General features: G+C 38.9%; 3 protein-coding genes across 3 annotated transcripts in view; all 3 read left to right on the forward strand.

Moving 5' to 3' along the window:
* FGG (fibrinogen gamma chain) overlaps window positions 1-21,402 on the forward strand; it is an 88,260-nt gene that overhangs the window by 50,026 nt on the left and 16,832 nt on the right. The window lies entirely within an intron of this gene.
* LOC140075284 (fibrinogen alpha chain-like) lies at window positions 1,582-9,666 on the forward strand. Its single transcript, XM_072120949.1, has 6 exons — window positions 1,582-1,741; window positions 3,197-3,313; window positions 4,835-5,018; window positions 7,158-7,303; window positions 7,409-8,396; window positions 8,835-9,666. The coding sequence occupies exons 1-6, from the start codon at window positions 1,685-1,687 to the stop codon at window positions 9,539-9,541; spliced, it is 2,199 nt and encodes a 732-aa protein (XP_071977050.1). The 5' UTR covers window positions 1,582-1,684; the 3' UTR covers window positions 9,542-9,666.
* LOC140075288 (fibrinogen alpha chain-like) lies at window positions 10,645-16,567 on the forward strand. The gene is made up of 3 exons (XM_072120963.1): window positions 10,645-10,865; window positions 14,455-14,600; window positions 15,859-16,567. Exons 1-3 carry the CDS (start codon window positions 10,748-10,750, stop codon window positions 16,141-16,143), a joined length of 549 nt encoding a protein of 182 aa, XP_071977064.1. The 5' UTR covers window positions 10,645-10,747; the 3' UTR covers window positions 16,144-16,567.

Consider the following 21,402-nt stretch of genomic DNA (forward strand, 5'->3'; position numbering starts at 1 on the left):
ACACACACATACACTTATCAGTGCCGCGGCTCTGGGGCCGGAACTACTGCGCATGGGCAGGAGCTGCGCGCCGAAGATTATCTGGTAGGCAGAGTAACGTAGCTACTGGGGCGTGGAGTAGCCGCGACTAGTAGCCTCATGTCCGGCTACTCCATGCCCCAGTAGCCGCATAAAAAAATTTGCATATAGCTACAATAAAGTTTTCTAAAAGACACCCGGGACGTGAGGATTAGCCCAAAAAAGGGCTATCCTCACGTCCCATCCATCCACCTACCACCCCTTCTACCTTTATAGGAAGAATCGGGGTGGTTGGTGCCCTTTAAAGCTTATTTGCATATTCTGGTCTTTGATAAGAAAGGTTTGTTAATAATAATCTTTATTTCTATTGCACAAACTCAGATCTATACAATAGGAAAGTAAGTAATATGAGTAATGAAACAAATGTTTCTGAGCTCCATGCATGGGGTGTGGCTACAGCAACACAGCAGAGAGACATAGAAATGTCAGCTCCACAATCTCACACAGAAATCAGAGATGGTGGCCAGAAGTTACAGGATCGTGTCTAGGGGCAACGGAAATTATGTACACTAGGACTGATAGAGACAGGTTGGACTTATATCTGTGAAATGCTGAAATTATTTGAATGTGATTTTGTTATCCTAAGTATATATAAGAAACTTGTCTTCCTGGGAATACCCCATTAAAGCCCCAAATATCATGGTGGATTTGTCGCAGATTTTTGGTACAGAAGTAGCAACAGTTTATAGTAAAATACATCTAAATGAAACAAACACAAAGACATTAGTATGTGACTAGATGGAGCGGCCAGAGTGTGGCCATTAGGTGACTGAAACACTCCTGTGATGCATCCAGCCGCATCAATTAAGTAATTGTGACCATCGGATTTGGCGCATTGGTGCCGTCTTGCACACGACACAAATCAGGGGGCGGGCACGCACTTACAAGCACCGGGAAGAGGAAGGTGAACTCCGACGGACCTCGGCGGGGAAGCGACGGATGCAGGAAATCGGGCGTACGAGCTTCATGAATCGCGCCGAACTTCATCTTCGTCGGACCATCCGAATCATGGTTCGCGACAGGACCAGGTAACTAAATTTGCCCCAATATATCAATGTGTCTGTGTCAGTTTTTTTATCTATCTTTGCACTAAAAAGAATGTCTTTGGAGCTTGCACATGTTTTTATGAGGTGTTTGCAGCACTTTTGTATCACGGCTAAATCTGTGCACCTAAAGGGGCGTGGTAATGCTTAGTCAAAGATGGCAACACATTTATTATTGCAACTCGACACAATTGCATCGCAAGCTGTATAATGAAAGTGGACCAAAAATAAAAACTGTGTCCGCAAGCGGCAGATAATTCAACACCGTGCGCCATTATTGTATAATCTGGTACACCCTCCACATAAGTCAGGAAAACTGCACAAAGGCAGATAGCACCACTTTTTATAATTCCGGGCAAATATGTGAACTGCAGCAAAAGCAAATTTACTCAGCAACTTGAGCAATAACGGACCAGGACAGTGACATGGAGCAGTCCATAGGTCTTATTAGTTTGGTAAACACAGGAAAATCCAGATAATGATTACAGAGTGGAGGATGGGATTATAAAGGAGACACCGAGCAACAAACTTTTCACTATAGTCTTCACTCAGCCAAAGCCAAAATGAAGCTGAGAGCAACACTTGTAACCTTGTTGCTCTGCCTTGTGAGCACCACATGGGTATGGCATCTTTCATTTACCTAAATATTTCCAACATGTATTTTATATATATATCTATTGATAGATACATAGTATACAACATGTGAACTGTGATTCTGGCCATTTTGGTAACTTTATCAGTAGTCATTTTATATATATAGCAACATACAAAATAATATAGTCATTTTAGAAATGACTATAAAATTCACATGTTGTGAATGCTTTCATACATATATTCATATTATATTAATATTATATCATATATATATAAAATTTACTATTATGTCGATAACATAAGAAATATTTCATAGTCATTTTCATATTTTGTTTATCTATATAAATTTCAGCATTTTCGGGAGAGGCTAAAGGTTTTTTCATTCTATATGTTCTGCTTGATAATTGTGATAATCTGAATGCAGTTCACATAAATCTATGCACCTGTTGCAGAAACATCCACATTCAGATGCTTAGAATAGATTTCCAGGAACATATTTGCATATTTATATACATTACCAGAAGCAAATGAGCTTTTTATTTTAACTGTTTTTCATATTTATAGTTGTTTCACATTGCCGTGGTCAATCCATGAATAGTGATATATGATGTGGAGAGCCCCTGCTTCCCTGCAGAACATCATTGCCTAACTGTTAACATGATTACAATGTTGCTACTGTAGAGAAGAAGGGACTCCTTGTATTATATATCACTATGATGTTCTGAGTCATATCCCTGGCAGTGTGATTAGTCCGTGAAACAGGACTAACGATTCACAGACTGAGCGATAGTAGAGTGAATCAGCCCTTACATGTATACTTTCTGTAATACACAAGCTGATCTGGAAGGTAATCGGGTGAAACAGAAGTCCCTAGGAGTTTTAGTTCCTACATATTGCCCAGTTATTTGCTGCATTTAAGTGGACTTTCTAGCAAATTGATATTGATGACCAATCTATGGAATATGTGATCAATATCACATTATGGGCTCCCTACCCATCTGATAATAATGACCAATCCTATAAATAGCTCCTAAATATCAATTAGCTGGAATCGCCTATAAATTCTGTAGTCATTTGTATTGTATGGAGTAATATAAATAATAATAATAATAAATAATATAATAATATTTATAATAATAAATATAATAATAATATAAATTCTATTATAATAATAATAAATAATATAAAAATATTTATAATAATAAATATAATAATAATATAAATTTTTCCCTAAACTATTTTAATTACATATTTTTACTTTATTTATTGTTCACATCTCCAATGTAAAGGAGTAGAACAATGGCAAAATTATGGTGGCACATACTGTATGTTACTTGAAAAAGGAAGTGTTACCTGAGAAAGATTGACAAAATAGGTTTATGCAGTTCCTATTATAGTGTTCCTGGCTGGATATGAACACAACCTTTTTATTTCTTACAAGCACACTATGACAGCATAACCATGTAGATTTTCCTTTTTAGTCAGAGACCTTTGAGGAGGCTGGAGCAACTGGTCGTGGTCCCAGAATTGTGGAGCAGAAATCTGATTCTACATGCAAACAAGAAACCAACTGGCAAGTCTGTTCCGATGATGACTGGGTATGACCTGTTCTACTTACACTACTATCAGTATATTGCTGCTCAGGCCATTATATATAATAGTTATAGAAACCTATCAGTCATATCACAGTAGAAGAGAAATGGTCTTCTCTACTGAACCAACGGTTATTAAAAATAATAAATAAATATAAGAGATTATATAATATAAGTATTCTAAATACAGTAAACCAGTAACTTGAATTTCCACGCTTAATGAACAGCACCATAAGGTAGGCTATGAAATGTCTTTTTTAGCATTCCCTCATTTACCTGCAAGAGAGCAAAGATGAGTCACGTTTTGCCTAAGATGAGTCACTTTTAGAGCCTGGATGAGGAGCATCCTTTTAGATGCCTGGAATTTGAGCTTTTTGCACCTAGAATGAGGATGAGAACTCCCATAATTTGGGTTTTGTGTTTTATACATCTGCAGCTACAAGTAGCTAATGACAAAGTCAGGAATTAGACCTGTATCTGCAGCTCACATTCATATCTATGCCCCTATCAGATTGCACAACATTGAGTACTGATTTTTCAACATTTTTAACCTCTTCCATAATGCTGTAAGACTATATATGTCATACAGCAGTAAGGGGAGTATGGAGATGGCTCAATTACACTGCTGACAAGAGCTCGTAACCGCCGTGGTCAGTGCTGGGACCGATTGTGTGCTGATAAGCCCTGCAGACCATCCCGTAACCAACTCTATGGACTCACAGGTGGGAAGGGGCTTGTGATCCCTGCTGAAAGAGGAGGAAGGATGGTGAGGTCACGTGATAGTTCTCACGCAGTGCATTTAGCAGAGCTGAATGTAATCATTGCTGTGGATACAGAAAAGTGAGGTACAAGAACTCCCCAGTTCCTCCACCCCAGTCTGTGATTCTATAGAACTTCCTCTATCTTTCTCCTCACCTCATGCTGCTCCCCTTCCCCACCTTGTACTTGCCATTTTCTGCAATGTGCAGAGAAGCTATTAACCCTTAGTGCTCATACAGCACAGACTATATACTTCATGTAACTGGTAAAATATGCAGAATGGAGGAGAGTCCTTTTGGCTCATAACCATAATTTTAAAAGTTAATTTTAGAAGGAAGGAGGCCATGGATAACAAATATAAGAAGAATAACAGTCACAGTGCCCGGATCTATGATTCCTTGCTTTATCATGCTTAATTTCAATTGTATGTTTTCTTTTAAAACTGGAAGTATTCAGGCCCGGCCCCATGTGGCTTTACATTTTCATGGAAAATCCATTTAATACAGGATTTGAATTTGGTTGAGATGGTGAAAGATGCTCTTAAACTGGACCTCAACCACAACACATGAATACACCTGCACTCATATGACAACTCTATGCTCATTTTAGGAATCGAATGGAGTCAAGTTCATTGACTGTGATCTTTTGTAGAAGCAATGACAGACATGAAGGAATTCTTATGATGCATTTTGTAATCAGTCTCTTGGAATCTTATGTCTTTCTACTTACAGTTAATTTGTTTATTAATGTTGTGTTTTATCCCTGCAGGGTCCCAAATGTCCTTCAGGATGCAGAATTGCAGGTTTATCTGATAGTACAGACAAAGAATTTAGCAATCGAATTGATGCAATTAAGAAGAAATTGAAGGATGGTCAAAACAGTCATGACTTGATTGACATCAGAACCAAAGATGTATACAAAATAATCAGGGATAAACTTGTTGCAGCCCAACGTAAGTATAATTTCTGTCCATCTATCATAGTCACTCGCTAGTACAGTAATACCGCTTCAAAAGATATGGCCCGCTGTAATTTACATGTGAATTAGCTCAGACTAGCCAAGGGGGTGGTAACCATTTATTTTCATATAACACATAGAAACAAACCTCCAGAGAAAATAAAGGGTTACTGTGCCCTTGTCTACTAGGAATAAATTCACATTTAAACTCTCAATGACCATATGCTTGAAAGAAGCAGGGATTGAAAAATACAGAATAAATTGATCAAGTCACAAGCCAATCCGATGAGCTATGGCATTAATTATACAAAATGAGATCTCTCTCAATGTGAACCAGAGACACTAACCAGTTTGAATGTGAGAAATTAAAGGGCTCTTTCACATTGGCTTATTTTTTCACTGATCCGTTGAAAATATTTTGAAACATGTCCATTGATTTTCACGGATGCAGATCACGGAATGTAATAGAAGTCTATGGGTCTGCAAAAAACTGATGAAACATCAAGTTTTTTTCACTGATGAGGCTGAACAGGTGTTTACAAAGCAATATTAAACCTTCAGTTTTTTCTGTGCATGCGCAGATAAAACTGAAGCAAAACAGGAGACAAAATGTAACGGATGCGCATTGGAAGCAGAGCAAAAATGCCAATGTGAAACCACCCTAAGGTGATTTGTGTGGTTTTATCATTTGCACCCTTAGATTTCTGGAATAGGGTGGGATGTATAAAGACTGGTGTTTTGTGTTGGCATAGATTTCAGCTACTGCACCGGACCCCTTGTGTGACAATAGGAACATAGGGGGATATTTATCAGGACCTCTGCGCACCGCCAGTGGCGCAGAGGCCCTGAAATAATCGCAAATGCTAACTTATTGCTAGCTTTTGCGATTATTTTTCACAATCTGCCACCTTCACGCCAGTGGGGTGTGAAGGGGCGTTAAGGGGGGGCGCGGCCGGCCGAGCGGGGGGCGCGGCCGGACTGGAGTGGGCCAGCACGGGGCGTTACTGCCTGCGCACTCGCTGCTGCCGGCGACTTTTCATACGTGAAAAGTCGCGGGTTGTGCTTATTTCTACGCCAGGCCCTTTATCCCCCATAAAGTTGCAATTTAAACTGTGTATGTCAGAAATTACTTTTTTGTGCATTCAAGACATGATGGGGGTCATTTACTAAGGGCCCGATTCGCGTTTTCCCGACGTGTTACCCGAATATTTCCGATTTGCGCCGCTTGTACATGAATTGCCCCGGGTTTTTGGCGCACGCGATCGGATTGTGGCGCATCGGGGCCGGCATGCGCGCGACAGAAATCGGGGGGGCGTGGCCGAACGAAAACCCGACGTATTCGGAAAAACCGCCGCATTTAAATGCCGAAAATGTTGTCGCTTGGGGAGCGCTCACCTTCACCTTCTATGGGATGGTGCATTCCGGGGCGTTAAGATTATTTTCGGCGCTGCAGCGCCACCTGGTGGACGGCGGAGGAACTACCATCTTAAATCCCAGCCGGACCCGAATCCTGTGCAGAGAACGCGCCGCTGGATCGGCCCTGGTATGTTTAAATATTGGTGTTTCTCTTTTCTGTGTAAAAAGCCTGAATAAGGCTGAAGCTCAAATCCATTGTTAATATATGAATGTCATATATATATATATATATAGGACATTTTTTTACATTTAGATTTGTTAATAAATTTGTGCTATTTTTGGGGGGAAAGAGTTCATTTTTCAGTCCACACATTGTTATATATTGTAACTTTTTTAAATTCTTTATTGTATCATTTAATTTTAGAAGTGAAATGTGAAAGCAGGCTGGTTTGATGTTTTTTAAACATTTTTAAGAATAGATTTTTAACTATCGTTATCCACTAGTAAAACACTATAAAAGCCAGTGAAACGGTATTGTGAGGACCCTATCAAGCTGCAGTTTTTGAGGAGGATTTCCCACCAGAAAAGTTATAACACACAATTATATTGTAATGCAAATGCTTAAAGAAGGCAGAAAGGCATATTTGCAATGTAGCTGTAATGGGTTTCTACAACCAGTCTTTAGTGAAAATTAGGTCCTTGGTGACAGATTCCCTTTAAGGACAACACAAATGTTAAATGTCCTACTGAAAATGTGACAAATGTTTCTTTTCTTTAGAAACTGATGGCTCATATAACCAGGTGTCTGAGAGCCTGAGGCAAAAAATTGATGTTTTGAAAGTAAAGGTGTCCAGACAGATAGAAAGAATCAAGTTGTTGCAGGGGAGCCTCAGAGACCAAGTGGTGGAAATAAAACGCCTTGAGGTAAGACACTAATAATTCTTTGTGTTTTGAGAACTAAGAACAGAATTTACCTCATAAATACATTGAAGATAACATGATCCCCTAATGTTATGCTCCTATTTTTAGGTTGATATCGATATTAAACTTCGTGCTTGCAAAGGATCATGTGCAAAGGGAGTTGACTTCCATGTTGATGGTGAAAGCTATGAAAATATACAGAAACAGCTCTTGCAAGCAGAATCCACCGATTTAAGACCCAATGTGGATCCTGTTCCTATCCTCAAGATGAGACCCATGAAAGACTCTACTGTTGATTCCAAATACAAGGCACTGGCTCAGGAAAAAGAAAAGTTTCCACTTTTCTCTGACATTAACCAATATTCATTTGTTCTAGAAGGGAGATCTAAAGAGGTAACTGGACAGCCAGTGTCTACTTCACCTGTTGGGGGTGGTGTGAAACAGCCTTCCCAAACTACTGAATTTGTTGTCAATTACAATGATAAAACTTCTCAACCTAGCAAAACCGGGGGAACAGTGACTTCAGAATCCCGAGTTATTTCATGCACTAAAACTATTCAAAAGAAAATAGTCAAGGGACCTACTGGAACTAGGGAAGAAATTAGTGAAGTGATCAGTGGTGGAGAAGAGTGTGAAAAATTAGAAAAGCTCAAGGAAGAAGGAAAGGGAGAACTAAGTGCTGATGGCACATATACCATCCGGGTGACAGGGGGTGGTAGCTCAGGAGGTTTCAACATTCCAAGCTGGGAAGAATTCATTAGTGGGAAGACTGTGAGTGGTGGCAGCAGCAGTGTTAGTGGTGGCTCCAAAACCCAAGGTTCTGATAATGCAGATGTTGATTTTGATGACTTCAGCCATATAGACCTTGGCTCTCCTAGTTTTACACCAGTGAAAACCTCATCCACTTCTACTAAGACAGTATACAGCAGTAGCAGCACGAAGGATGGATATGAGTCAAGCAAACAACTAAAGAGTGGGCCAGTATTTGAAGACCTTGGCCCGATCCAGCATGAGAACAGTGATGAAGACATTCCTGATTTTTCGGCCCGCAGTATACCAACAGGAGTGAAAAACACTGACGATTGCACTGTGAAAGGTAACTCAAATTGTGGGATTTAGTGGCAGTGCTAGGTTTCAATATTAAGCTGGGAAAACACATAATCCAGCATTAAACTACAACAATATCTACTAGAATGCCTACAGGGGAGAAAACAAAAAATCTGCAGTGACACATTTTTCATTGTTAGGCTTCAAGACACTAATAGTACCTATTATTGGAAATGTCATATTCACTGTCTTGATTTATTTCAGTGAAAGTTTATAAAGCTTTACTACATTTCAGATGTAAGAACCAAAAAGTCATACAAAATACCATATGAAGTACTTACAAAATATGAAACATCCACATACTATTCCTATGTAGGTCTATACCCCAGGAAGTCAGAAGACACTGTCAGCAAGTTTTTAAGCATATCATTGTGCGACAATTACCATAATAATCCAGGTAAACAAGATAAAATGCATTTCTTTTTAGACTGTGCTGATATCCTGCAGAAACACAGTACTGGTGCCAAAAGTGGCATTTTCAAAATCAGGCCAGAAGGATCCAATAAAGAGTTGTCAGTGTTTTGCGACCAAGAAACCCAACTAGGAGGATGGGTCTTGATTCAACAAAGAGAAGACGGATCTGTGAATTTTAACAGGACTTGGCAAGACTACAAGAATGGATTTGGATCTGTGGATGCAAATGGGAAAGGAGAACTATGGCTGGGAAATGAATACATCCACCTATTGAGTCAAAATGAAACAGTTTTGAGAATTGAGTTAGAAGACTGGTCAGGGAATGAGGTTTATGCAGAATACAGTTTCCACCTAGGATCCGAATCAGAGGGATATGCTCTTACAGTCCATAGTTATGACGGTTCTGCTGGAGATGCCCTGGTGCAAGGCTCTAAAGATGAAAGAGAATTTACATCTCATGCCAACATGAAGTTTAGCACACATGATAGGGACAGTGACAAGTGGGAGGAGAATTGTGCAGAAATGTATGGAGGGGGGTGGTGGTATAACAACTGCCAGGCAGCCAATCTTAATGGGATTTATTATAGGGGAGGGCAGTATGATCCCAGAAATAATGTGCCCTATGAGATTGAAAATGGAGTTGTATGGGTTTTGTTCAAACCAGCTGACTACTCCCTGAAAACCGTGAGAATGAAAATTCGTCCTGTAGACACTGCGTAAATTTTTCTTTGATTATTTCATACTGCACTCCCATAAGCATCATTGTGTTATGTGTTTTGTATTATTATTCCTGGCTTAATATATAGAAACTGTTACTGAAAAGAAGACTAAATAACTCACTCTCATTAACGCTTTCTTGTGTTTTTTTTCCTGTTCTCATCTCAAAAAAGTCGTCATAGTACTAGTGGAAGTCGGTGTAAATGACATAATACAAGTCATAAAAGGAGTGTCATATTCTGTAATAGCTGTAGTATGCATAAAATCTTAGCATGTCCATATAATACTCAATTATCACACAGCTAGAAGTGTAAGGTGCAATAGTAGTAATGCGTTGCACTAGATTGGAAATATCATCCTACTTGTGTTTCATGCTCCATAGCTCATCCACCAAGTACCATGGACAGTCTACAGCAATGGTGGCGAACCTATGGCACAGGTGCCAGAAGTGGCACTCGGAGCCCTCTCTGTGGGCACCCAGGCCCTCACCCAGCACAAAGGTCACCGTTTAGGACTCAATGCCTTCTCCTGCAGTCACAGGCAGCTCAGGACGTGCCACGTTCAGCGCTATTTTAAAGTGACTAGAAGTGCAGGAGGAGCAAGGAGGTGCTGACTTATCATTGTAGATCCTTCTCCGGACATGATATTCATCCAGTTAGGCCGGTTCCACACTTGCGAGTGTGATGCGATGAACTCGCATCACACTCGCAACGCATGCTGCTCAGATCGCATGGCCTGAACGCTGCGAACCGGGAGTGAACTCAGCATGTCAGTTCAGTCCCAGTGTGCAGCGTTCGGGCCGTGCGATCCGAGCAGCATGCATTGCGAGTGTGATGCGAGTTAATCGCACCACACTCGCAAGTGTGGAACCGGCCTTAAGGGATCTTCTTTCTACTGTATTGGTGTCCTCAGGACGCCAATATGTTTGAAACCTGTGAGTTACTTTAGTTATTTTAAATTGGCATTTGGCACTTTGTAAAAAATATGTGGCTTTTGTTTGTAGTTTTGGCACTCAGTCCCTAAAAGGTTCGCCATCACTTGTCTATAGTATAGCAGTACCACACATACCAACAAGTATTAAGATTGATCAATAAACACTATGAAAAAGCCCAGAGAAGTGACTCAAACTCTCCTTATTGGCAGGTCAGCAAATGCCCAAATGGGTGTAGGGTACAAGGCCTGATTACCAAAACTGAGAAGGAGATTTTCATGCGAGTGGAAGCTGCAAAACAATCCTGGGTGACAAGTAACTCTCAGAATATAAAAATCCTTTCAGAATTAAAACAGCTTCATGAAGTTGCTGATCGAAACATGCTTACCGAGAAAGGCAAGTACAGCAATAGCTAAACCTAATTCATAGGGTCAAATAGGGAATAAGTCATTCACTAAAATTTTGATACAAATGTACACTACTGTAGGCAGCCAATGGCCTAGATTCAAGGGAGAAATACATTTAGGGAGATGCTTCATTTAACATTTGGGCTCCTTCTGAACTGATATTAATATATATACAGTATATACCTGTAATGCCACTTGACTTTAATTCCAATAATATCAAGGGAAGTGGTTTCTTTTCGTGACATCAAGTAATCCAGTTTTACCCCCATATATATGTTTCAAAGCCAACAATTCACAACTCTTACAGATCAAAGATTAAGGGATTGTGCATTATAGGTGGCACCCAATGAAAGTGGGGAAATATACATTAGGGACATTGTACTTCATGGGAAAACTTGTGGGTGAGGTTAGAGCACTAAATAGATTGCTAATTGCTATGCCATGTAAATATAGAATTATTATCCCCTTTCCTCTGGCTCCAGTCCAAGGGGACATGGAGCGACGTGAAAGGAGGCTCACGATTGCTCAAGCTGTCATAGATTTGTATGCTGGGTAGCCCGGTATAATGGCAGTTTAGTAGTGTTAAAGCTGGAGACAATGTCCCTTTAACTATAGCTTATATTCCTGACTTAATTATTTTATATGCAGTGCCCCAAAATAATTATATTATATAGAATGTTTCTCTATTATTTATATTATATACAGCACCCTTCTTTCCAAATTAATTTTGTACAGCAATTATGATTATTATTATTGTTTATTTATATAGCTCCATTAATATAATAGTGATATACATTCAATTAGGGGTTCACATACATTACATTAACCTGCCATTGAAATTAACCCACATAACATAAATACTTCATTAAAAACTATGATTTAAAAACATTGAACTTATCCCTAAATGGTTCATTTCCATGGATGCAATGTTATAAATTCAGTTGTAAACTTATATTCAACTCACCTCATGTGAGTCTAATGACACTAAGTTAGTCCAATGAAGCCCTGAATATTCAGTGGTTACTACATTACCCTGCCTCCTTGTTCCTAAGTGACAGGTCCTGTTACATCTGTAACGTGAACCCCATTTATGCACATGATCACATTAAATCACAGCAGCCTCCATGGATTTCTATTCCTTCCCACCCTCCATAGACTTCTACACCTCCCCATGCCTCAATGACATCACCCTGGCCACATGACATGAAGTGCTGAATACTTAGAAGGGGCATAGGGCATGGGGAGGGGTAGATGGGAGGGGTTTTTCAAGCAGGACACACCCCTTCTGATGCCAGGGAATATAGCATAACATATTTATGGGGATGTAACGGAAACAATGTTTAGCTAAAAGAAGAGTGTCAGTTAGTTAATAAGACTTTAGCCACTAGCTGTATTTGTGAAAATGGGGTGACAGGTTCACTTTAAGATGAGGACATAACCATGTATTTCTTAAGAAATTCTAAAGTGTGAAATAGAGATTCATGAGTAGCATGAGAATCTCAATTGTGCTAAGAGGAGAAAGTAGGAAAGAGTGGGCACCAGGCATAACTAGGAGAGGCAGGGCCCATAGCCCATAGCAGACTTCTCAATTTGGCCCCTCTACCTCCTCATAAAATATATGTATATTTTTGTGCTCACACATTTACACACTCTTACACCCTTTTGTATACTTATGTGCACACATTTATTCACTAATATATATACATTAATACACTTGCACAGGTCTGTCCCTGTAGCTGCTCACCAAATGGGGGAAGTAATCAGCAAGAATTAGAGATTAGAGAACCCTAGTTGTGTCATTCTCCATTCCCCCACCCTTTTTTTCTGAATTGCTAATTCATGCTGTGATCTGTGAAAGATGTGCACTGTTATATTACTTATTTTGCCCTATAATGTACAGCATGATATGTATATAATAATGCACATCTTCCATTCTTTAGTGTGTCAGGTCAGGTCATGGGGCCCCTTGAAACTCTGGGCCTCATTGTAGCTGCTATGGCTGCTACCACTGTAGTTATGCTCCTGGTGGGCACATAATTTGTAATGCTTATTTGCATATAAAAATTAGAAAGTGGTCAGCCAGTTGCTTATTTGGAAGGCAACTATTACAACTGACTCCCCTTTTCTTGATTAGTGGATCCGTATGACTCAAGGGCTATCTGCACACAAAGGTTTCTTTCCACTGCCCACGAGCCATAGGTCTGTGCGTCACCTGTATGTCATCCACTTACTTGGGATCTGCAAAAAAAAAAAAAACAGAAGCCAGGCAAATGATGTCTGTAGCTTTTCCAAAACCCTTAAACTGTCCAAAGATGGCATGTGTGTTGCATCTGTACTTATCACGTTCCAATACACTTCTAGAGAGAGAAGAATTGCAAACAGAAATGGACTTGCTCTGAGTTTTTTTCTCATACAAGAGGCTGGGGAAACCACAGTTGTCTATATGAGCACATAGAATCCATGAGGATGCAAAAACTATGGCTGGCACACATGTGAAAAAAGTATGTTTGTGTACATGATAGCTAAAGAAAAAAACATTAGATGGTCAGTCAAAATAGGTGAGTTGGCTTGCAATTATTCTGTATGGGCAGCCATAGTTGCAGTGGGAATGGCCACCACAAAAACAGAATCATTCACACATTACATAGTCCACTGATTGACAACAAATAATGCTTCATTTCTAATATGTTGTTGCTCAGTAGGGAGTTCAACACTTGCTGCAGGCCGGCACCAGCACTGGGCATACCTAGGCAAGTGTTGAGGTCTAGAACTGCTGGGGGCCCACATACTGGATCCATAGGTAGTGAGGGGAGCTTTATATAAAATAACCATGATGGGGCTGTTGGGGATGATAAACTAGGAAATATTTTAGGGAACAGGAGACTGTTTTAGATTCAGAATTTCTGAGTTCACTGCAAAGGGGCCCACTGAGGCTCTGTCTCCCAGGGGCCTATTGAAACCTGGAGTTCACTCTGACTTGCTGCCAGTACATATAAATCAATGTAAAACAAACATAATAAAAGTGTTAAAAAGGGAATAATGGTTTGTTACTGCATGTTTATCATTTTATTCAAATCTTTTAAAGGCACAATCCCATCTAATTATTTTGTGATATATGAAAAGGATATGACAATAGAGGTCTGATCTCTAGGCTCATTCTCTGTACACTAGTGCATCTAGTCACAACTACCACTCACAACTAGCAAGATATGGAATACCCTGTGGATATACTGTACTCATACTGACTTACTGACTCCTGTGGCATGTGGATTTAAAGAATTTTTTTTTTTTTTAATTAAATAACTTTCAAAGCATGACAAAAACCCCAAACACAGCAGTAGCCTTGTACATGTCAAATAGAAAAGTACCATATCAGTAGCAACATATATAAATTTTAAAACTATTCCATATCCTATTTCTTAACATACATGTACGTTAATAATAAAGTGTCCATGGTAGCATGTCACTATCAATGTGTACCTCTATAAGCCAAAAAGGAATATTCCCTCAAAGGATTTAGAGAAACTGAACTTTTCTTTTCCCATGATTTTCAAAATACTGGACATCTTGTTTATTAGAAAAACTGAACAGTTTTGCCCAAATTGGAAATCAATTACAGAAGAGACTTACTGATCTTAAAATGAAGGTGAACGAACAGATGACAAAAGTCAAACACCTCTCCACCAAGATAGAAGATCAGCTTGCAATAATGAAAATATTGGAGGTAAGTAGCTTTCATTTTAGCTATATTACTAATGTATACATACAGCAGATGCAGTACTTAGTTCCCAGCATAGATATGCTTATATAAAGAACAGGCCATACCTATTCCATGCCCAGAAGGTTCATAAACTACTTATTCACTTACAGTATAACATGTATAAAGACTCAATTCAAGGTATGCAAGAAATAAGCAAGTGATTTTTGAGAGTTCATCACTGTTATGATCCATGAGCATGGACTTCTGTCATTAAAGAGAACCCGTCAGGCAAAATAACCCCCCTAAACTAAATATATTTTCACAAACTGCCATTAGAGAGCATTGCCTCTATCCCTTCATTGTCCCTCTACATGCCTATAAACCTAAGCAATGAGGTCCTAAAGCTGTATGCAAATGACCTGTGAAATGTCCAATGAAGCATTAGCATATTCAAGCTGTCCAGCTTATTCATGAGTGGGAGGTACAGCCACACCCCCAGTGCTTGACTGACATCCTGTATAATAATGTGAGGCTGTATAATGATGTGCTTCCTGGTGCTGGCGGCCCCTGCAGTCTGTGTGTGTATAGGAGAGATATAACTGCTCCAGGCTGCAGCCATGTTATAGCAGAACATGTCAGGTACTTGTGTAGCTGATGTCTGTGTCTCTGTGTATTAGGAGGATGCAGCATGTCAGCAGATGCAGCACACATACTAGCAATGCTTTACTTTATATCATACACAGACATGAGCAGGGGGAGGAGAGGGGAGGGGTAACAGGGGTGACATCACTGCCTCTGACCATGTGACCAGCCTCATTTACATAATAAAGAATAGATGATTTTACAATGAATAATGTATGAAATAACTAGATAAAGGCTGGGATGGGATCCTTGTGAGCTGCTCCAACAGGTAGAGGTGACAGGACTAGTGACACAGACCTGATGACAGGTGTCCTTTAATGTGACTGCTCAATGAAGAAAACATTTGGAGAATTTTCCAGATACTGATAACAATGGATAAGCTCACATGACAACAGAACCACAGATCAGTTTACTTCCACAGGAAGTAAACAATGAAGCTTCCTGTTGAATGACAGCAAGCAGAGATCTAGAAAACCATGAGGAAATGATACAGAAAGTATATAAATTATAAAGTATATAAATTATATAAATTTTCATTTTATTAAACAACTAGTGATGCAATTTTCTCTCTGTATTTATTTAATAGGGATGGTTCTGGATTTTTGTAAAGTGTATTTTAAAAACATTGTTCCTTTTTCAGGTTGATATTGAAATCAAGATTCGCACATGCAAAGGTTCATGCCAAAATGTCCAGGTTTTCATGAACAACTTTGAAAATGATGGGTCCTGGAAAAAGGATTTTGACTCTTTAAGGAATTATCCAATAGATGATAACACCAAAAAGCTGCATAAAATTGTCCTGGTTAACCCTCGTGTACAAAAGGATGAAGCCAACTTCAAAAAACTTTGGCCGCTTATGGAGATGAAGCAGCTGGAGATGTTTGACAGTGTGGACCAATGTAGTCTAATATTAGAAGATGTATGATGAAGTGACTAAAACATAATCTGAACTCCTTGCGTTACATATGTATATAACTACATAGTGCAAGTGTTTATAAACTAAAACATCATATTATCTATAAGCAATAAAAGCAATAAAAATACAATACAATACTCAAACATTATGTAAAACAATGGGCCCTAATATCCACTCATTGTGTAGTGGAACACTGTTATAGACGGATAACTACACAATATAATGTCTTAAGAGCAAGTCCTTACTTGCGTCTTATTATCCCGTTAACCATTTTATCAACCATTTTTTATTGCTTTTTAATCAGTGTTTATAATAGATTTGTAACATATCTATGTGCCTACCGAAACTACAGTTACTTTATTATATATTGTATATCACTAAGTCCTCTACTGTATTTTTGCATATTTGACATGAAATAAAACAAAACCTTTGAAATAAAGTGGTATAAAATGGAACAGGCGTTTGATGTTCTACATATATAAGTGTAGACTTGTATATGTTTCTAATTGCTGTGAAAATTCTATGGACTTATGTCATAAACTTATGCTTTTCTATATTAACACCAGGCAAACAAAAAAACTATAAATTTGTGAAACAAGAAAAAAAACGAGCTTGAAGAGAAATGATAACCTCCCCATTGTCCCTAAGCATTATGAATGATAATATTCTGATAAATAACCTGTCCTTGTCCATCATATCATTGCATAGTGACTCATTTACTAAACTCATCTAGCTCCTATTTACATTGGAGTTCAATGTTCTGAGTGTGGCCTGATTTTTTTTTTTTAAATGTCCTTGAAATTTGTGTTTTGTTGGGAAATAAACAAGATCTGGGCTGTAGAGAAATAATATAGTATAATAGTTCTGTACCATATTTAGCAGTGACTACAAAAATTTTCTGAACAAGACTTTTTTGTGACACCCTCTACCACTAGTTATACCTGAGGTTTTCATCATCATATGCTGTAAACACTCTTTATACTTTTGTCACTATCTATATGGAAGGCATTTAAAATAATGGTTATACAAAACTTTAACATTGTCCCATATTACAAACAGGTCATTTTGGGCTTTTTAAACCCATTCATTTTTGAAAAGTTGGAGAGAACATGTTTGCAAGATATTTTAAATAGCCACTGTAAGAGGATTGCATAGAAAAGCCGTTTTTTTAAATTCATGGTATTTGTCATTTTTACTTGGCATCAGTTCTTAACTCTTTACAAATGTAGATTTTCCGGATGATGCCACCACGATGGTCCGTGAAGGAAACATGAACTCCAAGGCATTCATCTGCTTGACTTCATACCGATAGTGGTTTACTAGGTAATTTTTTTTTATCCCTTTAACTACTTTTGTATCTTTTCCATTGCAAAAAAGCATTGGTATCTTTTAAGCAGCCTATGTAGACTGGGTAATAAATGACCCTAAGGACGTACATGCGCCCCAATAGACGACAATGGCGGGACGGCGGTGGTACGGTGCCACGCATGAGTGTCACCAATCCGCGCTGCAAACCACAAAAAGATAGAGCATGCCTTATCTTTCTGTGAGTGTGCGGCCGTGCGCCACTGTTTCCTTTGTGTCATGAAAAGCAAGAAACAGGCAACAAGTGGAAAACAAACAATGGTTCTTGGTTGGAGTCAAAGAAAATTAACCAATCTATGTTGACCATATGAAATGCAGTATAAAAAGGGGTAAAGTGGAGTAATATCACAGGACAGACATGAAAATGTACCTAATTTTTCAAATAGTTCATAAATTTGGAAAATCTAGGTCAATCAAGTCTACAGGAAAACTGATCAAAAAGTCACATTAATCCCCTCCCAAAATATACATAAAATAGGCATGCTTCATTGTCATATCACCAATCACTGTTATGTTTAATTTTGTAATAACAATTCTAAAAATGATAATTAAAGTCATTTCATTGCTCATTTGCTATTTTTTGCTCTAACAAGAAAAACTGACTTTTACATACGGTATGTTGGGGGTTGTAAACCTATGTATGGTGGGATGAAAGAGCTGGGCCAAGCAGAGACACCCCACATATAGAACACCAAAAAGAGATCTCTAAGTTTACACAAAGTAGTCAAATAACACAAAATAAGGTATATGCAGGTAATCTTTATTGTGTAAACTAAATATAAAATATAAAAGACATATTTGGAGCAACAACAGATAAAATGGCAGACACTACCCTGGTATCAATCCTATAGTATACCTATGTATAGTAGTCCTATGTATAGAATGTAAAACAATTTGTAGAAATATAAGCTAACATAGCTGTAAGATTAGTGTTCATAACACCCACTCAAGCCCACCCAAGGGGAAAAAGCACATAGAGTGGGGAACCGGAAAATAGGAGACCAGTAACTACATAAATACAAATTACCGACCAGAGGTAGTGAGCACCAGCCCTGACACGTGTTTCGCGCAATTCGCTTAGTCTGGGGGGATATTTGGGGGGTTACCTTAAAATTTATATTGATGGCCTACACATGGGGGGGCTGACACCTAAGTCCCATACCAATTAGATATTATGAATGTGGTAAACAAAAATACACCATGAAATTGAGTGGCGACTGCTGTGACAGCTTCTGCGCACAACAGGGATATGGAGCTGTTTTCTTTCACCTTGGGGTCCCATGCTTTCAACCTGTTGGTTACTCTGGGGTGCCTAGTGTTGGCCCCCATAGATCAACTTTTAATGGCCCATCCAGCAGATACTACACTGCACCATCAATGGCAGGACCATGGTTGTAGAATATAAAATACCCTCATCATGGTAGGTTTATATTTTTAGAAGATGTGGTCAATAGCAAACATGGTAACTAAGGTATGTGACAGAGAGACAGGGCTTCCTATGCCTGGATGTTTTACCACATTATTTGGTCATCAAGAACCATTAACAAAAAATTAACAAAATGTAGATATGTATGTTGTTTGTCCCTATTCCTGCAGGTAGATAGCACTAGTACATCGTTGCTAATCTCTTACACCTTGTTCGCACAATTTTATATACTGACAAATAGAAACTTTGATTCACAACCTGACAAAAGTTTAGTGCTCCAAAGTTCAGGTAGTTATTGACTTAAATTCAGCAAATACGCTGTTTAAATATCAAAGGGGAACTTACAAAATGTTAACATAAGATGAGATGAGATATGGTTCATTTGAGAACAGTCTACGCTGAAGCCCAACATTATCGAAGCAATGGCAAAATCTTGTGGCCCAGGAAGGTGGTCAAGCTCTAGAAATTACCAAATATCACGGATATCTCTTGCCACTTTGTCTTCAAAGCTAATGGGATGCTGGATGTTATTTCTATAATATCAGCTAGGTATCACACTGTACATTTCTAGTATGTAGGCTCCAAATATATTATATGTAAATCAGGCAAATTCAACCCTTTTGGTGGGTTAAACTGATTGTTTAATGTGTATAGGGCTTCTGACTTTCACTCCATTCTTACCAGATCAGGGGAGACAAGGATCAAGAAAGTTGGAATTGAACTGCGGGATCCATTTAAGAAAAAGAAAACAAATTGGCCTAGATTTATTGAAGCCCTTGCACCAGTTTCTGTTGGACTTTGCATGTTTTTTAGTGTAAACTGCTTGCAAATGTATTTAAGAAGTGTCCATGCCACATATGTGTCGCACTTCACTATACCCCACACAAAATTCTGCACATAAATGGGCGTTCCGGTGCACCGTCAGACCGTGTGCCACATTTATCATGCAGTGTTCAACAGAATTGTGTTGCACGCCCTGTGTGCACTCTGTCAGAGCAATGCAGGGGGCCCCAGATTCATGCAGAATGTGCAACAGAAATCATGAATCTGGCACACCCTGCACACCACACAGCCAAACTGCACTTTGCATCATTTATGATAAATGTTGGGCCATTAACCTATATACAGATGCTTAGGATAAAGCTCCATGGATTAAAGCAGTATCATTTTAAGTTCCATTTCACACCTCAGTTATTTTGTCATTTTGCATCAGTTATTCTGAGCCAAAACCACGTGACCAGAAGAAAATCGTTCCATTATATGTAGAAAATATCACTAAAGTGACTTATGGTTTTGTTTAACAATAACTAATGCAAAAAAATAAACTGATGAAATCATTCAGATGTGAACAGTGTTTCATTGTGATAAAGAGGACATTTCACCACCTGCATCACCTCCAACTCTATAAGTGCCACTCCACTGAATCTGATAAAGTTAGCATTTTCTCACAAATAATTTGGGTAATTATTTTAGCATATCTACTGTCAGATTGGAGGAGCCTGGATGTGTGCTCTAGCCCAGGATCCCCATCTGACAGTACAGGTAGATGGTCCTTCCCTGAATCAGACAACCAACCCGGCAACACCCATATCACCAAAGGGAACAGAAAATATGGGTGTAGTAATTTATTTTCTCGATTTTGACTTTTTATGTTGTTTCTTAAATTCCCTTTCAGGACCTGCCCCTAATGTGTCCATTATCAGTGGCTACGCATGGCCACACAGTCCCACTATGGGGAACTTTTTGTTTTCTAATGGCACAGTGCTATTGTGCAGGCAGCTCACTAACAATCAGTACACTGGAAAAGGCTTCTTCTCACCATTACTAGGCATATTAGGTAACCATTTTGAGTGGGTTAAAATGGAACACCAGGGTGTGCCATACCTAATATAATACTGGCAATATTTAGACAAAGTAGAATTGAGAAAGTTTGAAAAACTTTTTATACTGAACATAATTTAAAAGATAAAAGTATTATTGTAGAATGAAGCAGCTCAGGCATACATCATGCATACTATGGCTGCATAACATCTTCCAGCCTAGATTGCATCTATTGAAAGGAAATTCAGTTGAATTGCCAAGTTGTAGTTACATCAATTTAAGTATGTTTTTTTTACCTCATGTTATAAACTCAGCAGAGCCTTTGCAGAAGACTGCATAATAGACGTCTTTATTCTGGTCACTGTTAGAGATGACCAGATCCAAATTTCCCATTTGGGTTGGAGGTGTGTAGCGCGCAAGGCATACAGCAGCACTATGAGAAGTTTGTGGAGTACCACACATGTAGCTGTTTTGGTCTATAACTCAGCTAGTCCAGACTCACAATTTTTCAAGCAATTATTTAATGTGAAGCATGTGATCCTGAGTTGAGGCCTCGGCCTGTTCCCCACCCCTTTCTGACGAGACAAAGAACACATTTGCATACAGGCCATGATAAATTCCCCCATCATACACTCATATTGGATTGTGGGTGCTGC

The sequence above is a fragment of the Engystomops pustulosus genome, chromosome 1, assembly GCF_040894005.1.
Source record: "Engystomops pustulosus chromosome 1, aEngPut4.maternal, whole genome shotgun sequence".
Lineage (NCBI taxonomy): Eukaryota > Metazoa > Chordata > Amphibia > Anura > Leptodactylidae > Engystomops > Engystomops pustulosus.

What these genes read in the sequence shown, in the direction of transcription:
- LOC140075288 (XM_072120963.1), top strand. Translation starts at nt 10,748, where the DNA reads ATGCGAGTGGAAGCTGCAAAACAATCCTGGGTGACAAGTAACTCTCAG. An exon ending in AAACATGCTTACCGAGAAAG is followed by an intron (nt 10,866 to 14,454) that starts GCAAGTACAGCA and finishes CTTGTTTATTAG; the next exon opens with AAAAACTGAACAGTTTTGCC. An exon ending in CAATAATGAAAATATTGGAG is followed by an intron (nt 14,601 to 15,858) that starts GTAAGTAGCTTT and finishes TTCCTTTTTCAG; the next exon opens with GTTGATATTGAAATCAAGAT.
- LOC140075284 (XM_072120949.1), top strand. Translation starts at nt 1,685, where the DNA reads ATGAAGCTGAGAGCAACACTTGTAACCTTGTTGCTCTGCCTTGTGAGC. An exon ending in TGGAAATAAAACGCCTTGAG is followed by an intron (nt 7,304 to 7,408) that starts GTAAGACACTAA and finishes TCCTATTTTTAG; the next exon opens with GTTGATATCGATATTAAACT. An exon ending in TGACGATTGCACTGTGAAAG is followed by an intron (nt 8,397 to 8,834) that starts GTAACTCAAATT and finishes ATTTCTTTTTAG; the next exon opens with ACTGTGCTGATATCCTGCAG.